Source organism: Eschrichtius robustus, chromosome 10 (assembly GCF_028021215.1).
Source record: "Eschrichtius robustus isolate mEscRob2 chromosome 10, mEscRob2.pri, whole genome shotgun sequence".
Taxonomy (NCBI): Eukaryota; Metazoa; Chordata; class Mammalia; order Artiodactyla; family Eschrichtiidae; genus Eschrichtius; species Eschrichtius robustus.
Window position 1 is genome coordinate 63,977,465 of NC_090833.1, and position 13,336 is coordinate 63,990,800.

A 13,336-nucleotide genomic window follows, 5' to 3' on the forward strand; every position below is an offset into this window, starting at 1 on the left:
TTGATTTATCCTTGGACATGTGAAAGGAGAAATAACTTTTATATAATCAATTTTTGTGATCATAATTACATGAGGCTCTAATGACAGTCATAAGTTATAAATTAAAAAATTAAAGCTGCCTTAGGATAGGACAGGAGGATGGGAAGATTGCTTCTAAAGACATGAAAGTGGTTATAATATTCTAAATGTGTTTGGGCTAAAGGTTTAAATAACAGAGGCACAATTCTATGAACTAAAAGTTAACTGAAAACTAGAGACATGTCATTAAGAATGCAAGTCTCATGACAAGAATATTTCTGAAAATATGTGAAATGATTTGTAAGAGAATAAGTTTCTAAACCTATGAATCCTGCATATGTTTTTAAAAAACACAAGGAACATATACATTTGTCAAATAGAACCACATTATAGTAATTATAGCACATTTCATATTATAGCAATTTTAGAGGTGAAAAAAAGCAACATTTCAGAAAATCATGTTGAAAAGCCAATGGCTGGCAAAACCACTAATTATTATTTGGTATTTTCATAACTGTGTACAGATGTTTTTAGTTAGCTCTCACTCTTGTTTTGTTTTGTTTTGCTTTTTTTTAAACCTGGCAAAACATCAAGTATCTTGAATAAGCTATCATCTTTACGATTTTCTCTGAACTCTGCATGTGGTGACCTTTAATATAAGCAGTCTGCCACCTTGGCCTGCAACTGGGCAGGACTTGAAAGTTCCACACGAGGCACAGATAGGCATGATAAGCATAAACTAGGTGGACAAGCCTAGAACAAAAGAAACTGGCATGAGTACCTGCGCAGGTTCGCTACATCTGTAAAAACTCAGTTGCACATACAACTTATATTATAAATGAAGAGCAAGCTCACAAATACCAGCTCTTTCTGATTTCATTAAAGACATTTTCCCCTATGCAATATTTTGCACACTGTTAATTTCAAACTGCTCTGCTATCAAAACTTGAGAGCAGCAAACATATGCATCATAAAATATATTTAAAGTTGGAAGTGTTTAGAATGATTTCTGTCATCCCATAACTAGAATCGTGGGATTTCTGTATTTGTATGGTCCACGCTTTTGACTGTGGCTAATTTGTTTATAAGCTACCATTAATCCTGGCTGTATATTTTCACAGTTTGGGTAAACACTTCATTTGCATTAAATTTACAGCATTAATGAGATGTGAAATTTAAAATGCTACTTGAAACATAAATGATGTAAGAAAGCAGAACCAAAAAAAAGTGTTTTATCACATCTGAAATCAGTAAACCAATTTAAACCTATTAAAATAGGAAGGATGCGTCGCCTGAGATTTTAGCTTCAAAACTCATCTTCTTGGACTAAAATACCAAAATGAGGAGTAAAACATCTGGAAAATATGAAAGAGCTCAAAAAGCACAAATTGTGAATTGTGTAGTGCTCCTACTTTAACTGGCTTTTAAATCAATGGACAATTTTTGTCTTGGGAAGGTATAGGCTGGTAAGCTCTCAATAGCCAGTAAGACAGAAAAATACTCTGGCTGAAACACTGTTTATTCATGGATGTTATGAAATATGCTACAGAGAAGGAAAAGGTCTTGAGCCAATTTGAGACACCCTGTTTAGAGAGGCGAGAAACAATGGATAAATGAGAAGATATTTTGGAAAATGAAATGATCAATTTCTTTCTCAGAAGCCCCGTGAGCCCCGTTCTGAGTCAAGATCTGAGAGGCAGCATGGAGAAAAAGCACCAATGCAAAAGCGTGGCTACACCATCACACCTGGGTGAAACTTGCCCACCTGTTGCTGATGTAGGAAGGATGGGTCTCTTGGGCTTAGTCCCACATATCGATTGGCTTGAGATGTGCCTGAGGCTGTGTAGGCTGATTAAGGAAGAACAAAAACAAAGATAAAAATTGCGAACTATCAAATGAACAACCTGTCCACGCAAAAGAAACCCAGAGAAGTGGGACTTGCAACCAAAAAAAAAAAAAAAAACCAAAACACAATGTCTTTATTTCTCTTCTCTTTCGTGTGAGTGAATACCACTGATGTAAATGACAGTTGACCTCAAGCCGACTGGTTTATCCCCCTCCCCAAAAACCTATCCAGTAACCATATCCCATCCTTTGGTGTGGGCATCTCACACATGCTCTGGTTACAGTCTTGCAGGAGTACCAAGGACTGGCTAAATAGAAGGGTCCCTTTCCTAGATGTACCTTCTTACCAGATATCGGTTGTCTAATAATGGGATAATCAATGATGGTCTGTGATTCTAAATGTAAAAGCAGACTGAAAGTCTGTCAGGAAAAAGTTGAAAGCTTTAAATGATGGGATTTAAGCAGATGTGCTTGATGATATAGGATGAAAAATGTCTTGCTGAAAAGTCTTACTAAAAAGAATATCTAATATTATTAACATAAAGGAGAAGGCTATTTTATTATATCATATAGAATGAATTAGCTCAGTATTTTATTTAATGTGAAAATGACCTTAAGTTTGATAGAAATGTTTCTGAAAAAAATCATTTCTTTTCCATAAGCACAAAAAGTCAATTTTTTGTGCTTGGTCCAGAGAGGGAGCTGACATATGGTGAACACTCCTTAAATTATTACGATCTCACCTTGCAAGTACTTTTTATACAGGTACTTTTTGGTGCAGAGCGAATTTTTCAAAGAAAACATCTCCCTAGTCCTGAAGATGTTTGTTCCTTTTCACAAAGGAAAGGACTAATGTATCTTCCCAGCACTAAGCAATCTCATTGTTCCATGTCAGAATAAACAGAAAAACTAAATTTTCATCATTTATGTTACATTTATAGGTCTGAAGAAAGCTGTAATATTTGGTCTAAAACCATCAGATTAATGAGGAATCTAGACATTAATTCTTAAAAGGCGTTTTTAAAACAAATACATTAATTCTGCCATGTTCATTTGGCCCATTGAGGCTTTTTTAGGTCAACTTTTTGAAACAGTGAAGATGTTCACAATTCACCTTTTAGTTATTCCTGAATGAAGGGCTCACGCCAGAGCAGCCCTAAGCAGCCAGTGGCCCCTATTCAATCTCCAGACCTCTGGAATTCAACGCACACCACTGAAGAAGAGCCTCACCCTTAGAGAGTGGGCACCAAGTCTGCGCTATTCTTTCTTTTCAACCACGAGAAAGAGGTTTCCTTGGCCCCTGTGTTTTCCTTAATTTTTCTGATTTATGAATTCAATGGCTAATTTCTCATCAGTGGTGCCTGGGAAGGTGCAGCGACAACTTTTTTTATAGGAAAGAAAAATGACTCCCTATATCGCTTTTGTGCAGGAGTGGAAAATGGACTGATGCAGCCATCTTTATACAACCAAAACATTCCTTTGAATATTTTGTGATTTTATAAGTCAAATAAGATCTCTTTTTGATCAACCTGTATGTGTGTATAAGAACAATTCATTAACAAACAGGCTGACAGTACTGCCATAGGTAAGCTGTGATCGTTTCGGTCTGATCTTCCCTTGAATCTAATCTATTAATGTCAATATAAGAGTAGGTACCAGAAGTTTCTGGAACTTTCAACTACTTAAAAATCTTTGTTTTCTATTTGCTTTTATTTAAATTGTTGACTTTGTTTGCTCAAAGATGCCCAAGGCATCCACTTTTAAAATTTGGATGTAATATTTTAGTGACTGTAATGTACATAGCTAACCTGTAGCACAAAGGATTCTTAGTCTTCCTTGACTGGGTCTCATCCATCTGTGCATTCAGGGAAGTGTTCACTAGTGTAGGACCCTCTATCAACAGACCAGTTACTGAGAATTAATGATTACTGATGGGAATTACAAGCTTGTATGGTTTTATTATTTGATGGGGCCTCATGAATTTTGAGAAAGAAATGCTGAGTTCACTGTACACTCCAAGTATTGTCCGTTTTTCTTGTAGGGTTTCTTCCTAGTCTTTCAGAGGCCACAAAAAAAGAGCACTTTCCAATGGCCAAGAAAGAAAGAACCAGTGGTACTTCTAAATCTCTGTAATTTCACACAGGAATTTCCAGAGCATAGGGATTTTCTTGTTCTAAAAATGAAAACAGAAGCTCTGGATTTAAGATATATGTATAATTGACGAGAAGCATGCTAATTCCTCCTGACTGGAATTTTATCATTCCACTTTACCAATCTGTACACACCAGCTCCAGTTCTAAAAAGCTGGCAGTTTGGATGAAGCCAATTGAAAAACTGTGTAATAACTCCTTGTGTACTTATGAGTACTCTATACAAAGAAGCAAAGGAATCTTTTGGGTTATTGGTATGTGCTATGTAAATTCACTGGCTAAATCTCTGACATTTAAAATGTTATGGCCATGCTAAAAATCATAATACCTGATGCACCATAATAAGCTAAATAATCAAAAAAATTTTTTAAAAGTTGAAGACAATGAAAGTGCAGGTACCTTACATGTGCCTAATACTAAACTCTGAAATGTTTTCTCCACCCAACATTGTGTGACTGTTTCTCACAATGACATAACCTGCAGTGATGTAAACATGCAATTATCTTACAGAGGTACTGATTCAGCCTGCCTCATGAAGGGGCTTAATTTCTATAGGAATGCTCCAATAACTAACGATTATCTAATCTCTCTTCGGGTGATATAAAAACCTTGCACACTGTTATGTTATTCAGTGCATTTTCAATGTATACCTTGAACAAGCAGGCATGACTTATTATTTTTGTTATAGCTATTTACTCAAACAAATAAGCTTCTCCCTTTTCAAATAGGATGCACTGAGTGAAATTTGATAAGAGAGAGCTTGTGAGAGCCAGGTCACATTCATGCCTGCTAGTTCCACATAAATGAGAAATCTCCATCTGGTTGGGTAGCTGGAAAAGTTGCCGTGTTTTCCACCTTGGATCAGATATCCAATGGCGCCTTTGATGGACATTTCTCATTTCCTACAGAAATACTTACTGGTTGCTGTAGGTGAAGCTGCCTCACCTTCAGTGGATGTAGTGATGGGTTTAGTATCTGTCATGGTCAGGGTCACAGGTCGCACTGCACTGGGATGGGGAGAGGGTGCCAAGACAGGAGTGAAATGGCCAGGCACTTTCCCTACTACTTGACCACTGCTGTTAGGCTACAAAACAAAAACAGAATGCCGGGTGAAACACTCCAAAAGGCAGTCGTCTCGTCCAACAACTCCACTCAGCACACTCAGCTGAGTGGACCCCACGTGCTGTGTGCAACCGCCACACAAGCTCTCTCAGATCTGAGTCAGAGAGGCTCGTCAGTGGTTAGTAGTCATAAGAAGCAGCAGCATTTAAAAGAAAGTCTTCAGCTTCAAAGCATTTTATATAGGTTTAGTCATCTTTACAACACCCCGAGAGCCAGGTAGAACTGATCCTTCCACTGAGTTGGACAGAAAACTCAAGTGGAGACTTCAATGCTGAGCCCGAGGCTAAAATAGAAGTCCTTATTGAGCTAGTGAGAATTAAAATCAGTGCTACCTTCTTATCTGCTCTTCGTGGTCACTTTTGGCTTTCAGAACACAGAGTTTACCTAAATGATGATATCACTGAGACAAGGAAGACAAGAATTTCTAGGAGACCAAAGGCATCAAACTCAACAATTCCCATCATTTATAGTCAAGGCCTATTCTTTGGCATACAAAAATGCTAGCCCTTGCTCACACACAGGTGCACTCAGAAACACACATCAGGCAATTTCGATTCTAGAATCTCCACTCGACTTGTGACGATTTACTAATATAAGCAGGTAGAATGATATTTTAAACATTTAAAATTCCAGGGTCCACACAAGGATATAAAAAGCTGAACTAGGTCCAACCCTACACCTACAAATAAAAGATTTCCAACGTAAGTTAAAATGTGCTGAAGTGAAGCAGAGGGCAATCAAATATACTCTGCTTTTTGAGTTACTCTTCCATTGCTGGGCATGGAGAGTTACACAAAACATTGATTGTTGACATTTGTGAGAATTAAAGAGAAAATCCGCTAGGCAGTGATAGAAAAGATATTATTATCTGAGTTTTAGCCCCAGTACAAAAATAGTGTCCACAGTGGGAGACAAAATTCTAAGGGTACACTGTTTGAAGAAATACTGGAATGTATTTTTCTAGACAGAGAATGCTATTTTTAATTATGCTCATGTTGGAATTCACCAGTACATAACGTACATAACAATTTGCTATGAGGGTGTTCTCCACAAATATTTAGTCTTTATAATCTGTACCACTTTTAAAGTCAAAAAAGCAATAAAACAGAATATTTATCTAAGTGCCTGCACATAAATTACAAGTAGACATTTCTTTAAAGAAAAAGATAAACAGCTAAGAACACTTAACTATTAGAACTTAGAGACATGAAGTAAGTCTTAGTTGGGTGCCTCAGAGGCCACATTATTTATTCTATAAAGAAAATGAACTTTTGAATATCCTGAATATTCATCATGAGTAAATTAGGTATTTAAGTCAGGAAAACTGACCAGATTTTTTCCCCCTATGGAGACCTAGGAGAGAGTTATATCTTAGACTAATTTTATTTAAAATATTCCATTAAATAGCATGACTGTCTCACTCTAATCGGTGTAGCAGCAATGCAATTAATCTCCAAACTGCTGTGGGGAGGACAAAGCATCTCAGTTGCTCGACTTAACAGTCAAAATCAGTGCAGCCCTGGAGGATACTGGAAAGGAACAGTTGACAACAGGTCAACAAGTACTCATTTTTTCCTGATTTTTAGAGCTAAAAAGGTGAATATCAAGAGCCCTATTTTGAAGTGCAAATTACCTGGTTTTGAGTTGAAGCTAAACATCAAAGCAGATATAATGTTCCTGCAAAAACAACTCTGCAGTTTATAATAAAGACCCACTTTTCCTTTCAAAGGGAAAAAGCAATTTGTTTCTAAAGAAGACCATCAACTTTTGGTTATGCGACCACTGCAAAAGACTGCTTTATGTATCTCCCCCAAGAAAAAAAGAGTGATCATGTTTTATCACTGGTAGTACATTCGATGGTAAAAAGCCTTTCTGTATATTGTGTTCACCAAAACAGTTTGACAGTACCTACCTGAGAGCGTGGAAGAGAAAAATAACAATATTGTCAAGAAAATGCTGCCACCAAATATATTACCTTGCCGACCCTGCAAGCTTTGTCTACTGGAATTGAGTTGACATAAACCAACAAACAGATGTTTCTCTCATTTAAAAAAAGTGAAAGTGACAAAGAAAGAATTCCCAAGCCAATATAGACAACTTTCCTGAAACTCAGGGTCAGAAGAATGGAAGGGTTATTTCTTTTCAGTTTTCTGTTGGTTCAAACAGATGAAGCTACACTATAAAGCTTCTCTTTTAAGGTTGTTAATAGATGAACTTTCATGTTGTAGATATGAAAAGAGAGACATCTTATCTGAAGATGAACAGCATTAGGAAAGGATTATCCTACTTATAGTACATTGCTCCTATTATACAAAATCCTGAGAGGGAATTTTTTTTTTTAACTGAGATGAGAGTAAGATGCTTCTCAGAAGCTGGGTCTTTACCTTGAAAATATGAAGAAAAACTGAGAACAATATAGGCAGATTATCACCTAACATGCCCTCTTAACTTATAAAGAAATTGAAATATACGTAAAACAAGCACTGAATAATTAAAGAAATGCAGAACACTAAGGCCCTGATTTTAATTTGCATAATTTTTCCCCTAACAGCGCCTAATTAAGACATCAGTTAAAAAAAAAAAATCCAATGGAACTCTAAGATTTTCCACACTGAATTAACGTTAAGGACTTTTAATGGATGTCTTAATTAGACTTTGTTATTCATGGAAATTCTACACAAATTAAAATCAGACCTTGTGTGCACTGTTCCCAGCTGAGTCTAGCAAAATGCTCTATGGAACTGAGACTTTTGAATCCATGCTCTGACAGCAAATTTTACTTCTAAATTGATATACCAAGATCCTACTGTTTTACTTAGTAATTATTATTACAGTCATTAAAAGTGCTACACCATTTGAACATTTTCTTCTAAAATACAAATCATTTAACTTTAAATTCAAAATTCAAGAACAGTATACTTAGTTTAGTATTACTAGTCAATGGAGCTAAAAGTACAGGTAACTTAATTTTAAGTAACCCAAATAGCGCTGGATATGTTGTTACTCACACACACACAAAAAAATCAGAAGGGACCATTTTGCTCCATGTTAACAATTAAATTAAGACCAAAGGGATTTTTTTTTTCAGATCTTTCTTTGTTAATTCTAAATTAATATGCACATACTGTTTACTGGCATTTTAGTAAGTGAACAGCATTAATGACAGAACACTTATGAAAATCCCACAGAGCATTAAAAAATGTGATAAGAAGTGGACAGGAGTCTTGGAGGTAAAATAGCAGAGCCAAATACCAGACCATAAGATCGAAATTACATTACAGATTTTGGATATTATGATGATTGATAGACCCAGCTTTGGCAGACTGTCTACTTGATTGTGGAAAATCCTCTTATACCAAATCCCCATGAAGTGACCTCTCCATCGGAGAAACCACATGTTTAGGGAATGAGGAAGGCACATGAGTCACTACACTTATACAAAGAATCCTTAAAGCCACTGCACAGTGTTTACCATTATAAAAATTTAAATAAAAAAAAAAAGACTTCTGGTAATGTCACTCATTATGAAACATAGTCATGTCTGAGCAAAGAATATTCAAGTAGTCATCAAACACTGAAAATGTTTACATTACCAAAGCTTATTTTAATACCTAATAGTTGGTCTATAAATACAACTGTAAGGTCTTTTGTGTGTGTTTATTTTAGCTCATACTTCGCTTCTGCCTGAAATAAGCACTTTGTCTCTGTGTCAAACCAGGTATTTTAGAGGTGTGAACTCCAGCTCAGAACATTTTTGTCAGTGGACCTTCTGCATTAACGTTCTCTTCACTCAATGAAAATCCCAAAACATCAAACCAAGAACATCTTCACAAATGTGCCCCTTCTTTTGGGGCAACACACTTCCTACCTGTCATTCAGCCACCTTTCAATAAAAACTTAGTGAGTCACCAAGAAACTTCCTGAAGATGGATTTCAAAAGCTTGCTGTTCTGCCAGACACACTGTCTAAGTAAGCTTCAGGGCTTACCGTTAGACCTGTGCTTTAATTCTATGTTCTCTCTCATTTTTACCTGGCTGGTTTGCGGACTTGATGGGTCATACGAAGGTACATAGTTCTTCAGAGTATCCTGAGGATTCAGGTGGGGAGGATATCTGATTGTTGGATGAGAGAAGTAGCTCGATGGGGCTGGAGGGAGAATAGCTTGTGTTGGAAATGGCAACGGTGAGGGTGGAGGTGGAGTCCGAGTTGAGATGACTGCAGGAGACAGGAAAGGAAAGAGGACTTATTAGCTGTTGGCCATACTGCTCCGTCCCAATCCTACAGAATCCTGGGAAACTATACAACCGAAGGCTCTTCATTTCCTCCCTCTGAGTTAACCAAACTCTCTTAAAATAAGCTAGTCTTTTTTACCACTATCCTCCATGCCAGGACTGCTAAGCCCACACAGATATCACCTCCAGTCTAGGGAACGAACAATCTTGCTTTCTAGATCTATGAATGGTTTAAAAACAAGAAGGTTCTCTTTCATAGGTGAAGCCAATAATTCATAAAATATTTCTTTAAGCAAAGTTATTTCCCATCAGAACACATTCTTTGATTAAAAAGTCTTTGTCTCCTAAGTACAGACCAAGTCACAGCATTGAGTAGAGGGCAGGGGACCCACACATTTTTTACCAAAACTCAAAACAGAAGTGTACTCCAATTTTAAGTAAATATTTTGCATTATTTAGAAGGGAAGCCAATAATTAGTAATGTCCTGAATAATTACCTGATCATTGTATAAATGCATTGGAATATTTGAACATAAACCTGGGAACTCTTTTTTTTAATGTAAAGGTTCCTTTTAAAACCAAAAGAGTTCTATTTTCTTCCTACTCTAACTTTTACTACATGTAGCTCAAAAGACATTATTGAGATAAGACCGAGAACAAAACCCTCAGAAATGCAAATTTAAACTTTCATATAGGCGTATTAACTTACCCATAAATCACATATTTTATAGAGAAATAATGTACAAAACATATGTGATGTACATAATGTTTAATTTTACTGTAATTTTTCAAAATTAGTGTGATCATAATTTACTATTTAGTTTTTAAAATAAAATGCTTAAGTTTAAAAATGGGGAAAGAATACAATTGCACAATCATTATCTCCATAATGTTGAATTTGTACTTTACATAAGTACAATTTAAGAGTATCAACCAGTATATATAGAAGTGAAGATTAACTGTCTATTTCTATTTACTATTTTGATCCAGATCATAGGAAATTTATATGATAAATGTTTAGTGTTTTATGAGACAATGTAGCAAACAATATGAAAAATAAATTCCTTCCATGACCTATAAATGAAAATCATCTGGAATGACTTATCTCCAGCTTTGTAATTACGTACAAAAAAAATTACCCTTAAGGGATATTCCTTATCTTCCCCAAAGAAAGCTTTTTCAGAAGATACAAGAAATTTAAAATGTACATCATAGAAGAATCATAAACTCAGTTTTATGGTCACAACTCTGCTCCCTGAATGTCCAGGGAACTCAGAATCCTCTGGATTGTTGCTACAGTACAGATTCCTAGGCCTAACCACAGACCTACTAGATGAGGACCTCCAGGGGTGAGGCACCAGAAAGTGCATTTTAAACAAGTGCCCCACGTAATCTTTGCACACACTGAAGTTTGAGCACCCTCCATCAAAGGGATGCGTTTCAGAGAACAATTACATATTTCTTAAAACAAAACTCCTTGCTGAAATACTACTTTATTTAAGAAGTATACACACTCGAATGTATAATTTAAGAAAATGCCAACGCCTAAATTAAATTGCACATCTTTTGACTTAGTGTTGAAGTGCTCTTAATCTCAGCTCAATTTAACCACGGTCTTTACTTATATCTGTACACAAACCCTTGGAGGATATATACATAGCTCCATCATGGGTCCTCTGGGCTTTAAGATCATTTGGCATCAGTAGCTTTGGAAGAGATCTCTTTTGATCTGAACTGGTACATAGCAGATCAGAGCTCAAATCTCTGGGCTCCCAAGTACTTATGCTCAAATAAGCTCTGGCTGGCCTGATACAAACTAGATAGAATGCAGAATTCCCAAAGAAAGTAAAAATGGCTACTTTATCAATAAAAGTCATTCTAGTCCTTTAAAGAAAGAAGAGCAAACTACAAGGCAAAAAATGTTTCCCTTCATTATGACAGAATTCATACATACATGCATGCATACATGTACATTTATGTATTCCTTGCCTAGATATTACAAAGTCTTCCTAATTGCCTTCTTTCCTCCAGTCTTGCTCCTTCCAATATATCCTGTATAGTCTCAAATTAATAATTTTTAAAAAAAAATATCATTTAAATCATAGAACTTCTCTGCTAAGAATCTTTCAATGGCTCCCTACTGCTTCAATAATAAAATCCCAACAACTTCACAGGTTTGTACAGACCTCAAGTGCTTTAAGACCCAGTGTTGCTGCACTTCTTTGGCCTCATCTCTGGCCACTCTCTCCTATTCAGGGCACATTTCAACATTTGCGGATCCTTCAACATATGGCAGTTCCTTGCTGCAATGACCTCTACTGCATTGATACACGCTGTCCGCTCTGCCTGAAATGACCGTCCCCCTGGCTTGTTCCTTCTTGTGGTGAACTCACTCTTCAAACTTCAGTTGAGAACACACCTCTTCCAGGCATCTAATCCTCCTCCAAGAATGTAATCCTGTTCATATTCGATGCCTGGCTGATGATATGGTCCCTCTCTCTCCCCACTATGCCATGAGCTCTTTAAGGAGAGAAATTGTTTCTCACGATAAGGTGCCTTCCACAGGCCCTAATATATTACATATTGAACATATATATGGTAAAGGACAAAGGTGGAAGGCTTATCTAGATCTCTCATGGTTTATTATATAAAAATGAACTGTTGAATATTTTCCAAATATTAGAAATATAAACACTTTAATCAGATATCATAATAAATGGGTGATTTGACTTCTAAGTTAATTTTGCCCAAATACTCAACGTTACAAATGTATGAAATAGTTACTGATTTTTTTCATCTATCTTAGCAGTACAATAAATAAATGTAAAAAATTTTATATACCACAGCTGACTTGTATATTCTTCTCTGAATTTTATAATTGTCTTAATGATAGCACTGAAGGCCATGCATTTTTAAGTATAGGGACAATACATATCAATATATATCTATAGACCAAAGCTAAGAACTTTATTATAAACAGATGTTATATCCCTTGAATAAAGGTTTAAAAACTAGATTCAGTTTTTTTGAAGAATAAAGAGTTGTCTCACCATAAATTTAAAGCAATAAGAGTGTCACTATAAACATATTTTTTTTTATATAATAAACTTTCTCCACCTAAAATTCAGACTACTCCTCTCTAGGGTTTAAGAGCAATAGGTAAAAAGTATGGAGTATTGCTTATGAATTATGTCTCATTTTTAATTTTTAAAGAGGATTTAACATTAATTATTCCTCAAAGTATAAATGTGAAGTATTGGATTCTTTTTCCTATTTAAATTATGATATTAAACATAATATCAAGTGTACTAGCCCACAGGAAGGATTCATGTATATGAAATAATTGTCAAAGAAAAGTACTTCTTTTATTTTTCTGATTAATTTTACTCCCAAATAAGTAGTTAAAATATTGATTTCTGTAGAGAAAATAGTATCTATGGAAATAGTGTCTATATATCAATGCTGCTGGAAATACTCAAACTCAGCAGCATACTTGAAACTCCATCTTTCTCTTAGTAAAATATATAAAATTAGGACCAACCTGGAAGCTACTGTTAAGATACCTATATATTTTCTTATTTTTTGTGACTGTAATCTTTCCAATACAGGCAATTTAAAAATACATTATGCAGATGCTATTTAATTGTATGGCTTTAAAATCTTTCCTCGCATATTAACAAAAATTTTTTGGATCAGATTACGACTCTCCCTCTTTGGTTGAGAAAATAGGTCACCTTAGCTATAAGGACAGAGTCTTGATCCATCCTTGAGGGTTTAGGCTCTGCAAACAAGAGGGAGGTTTCTCTTCTACGCTTGAAACTCCTTACCACTGTGTGCAACTCCAGGTATTCCGGGATGGTGGTGCTGGGGGAAAGTGCTCAATCTTGGGGAGGAATCTTGTGGAGATGTAGAGCTGAACAATGGCTTTTCAGGCTTCTTCATAGTAGTCGGAGAAGACATATCTGCAAA

General features: G+C 35.9%; 1 protein-coding gene across 6 annotated transcripts in view; it reads right to left on the minus strand.

The window, feature by feature from the left end:
- NFIB (nuclear factor I B) overlaps positions 1–13,336 on the minus strand; it is a 235,660-nt gene that overhangs the window by 28,590 nt on the left and 193,734 nt on the right. For 3 of the 6 annotated variants that reach the window (XM_068551883.1, XM_068551880.1, XM_068551882.1), the window contains exons 7-10: positions 13,195–13,329; positions 9,166–9,350; positions 4,932–5,097; positions 1,784–1,866 (exon numbers count right to left, since the gene is read on the minus strand). In XM_068551883.1, the coding sequence (XP_068407984.1) occupies positions 1,784–1,866; positions 4,932–5,097; positions 9,166–9,350; positions 13,195–13,329 (569 nt within the window). The remainder of the gene's footprint in view (positions 1–1,783; positions 1,867–4,931; positions 5,098–9,165; positions 9,351–13,194; positions 13,330–13,336) is intronic. The other 3 variants (XM_068551881.1, XM_068551884.1, XM_068551885.1) reach the window with 2 other exon arrangements.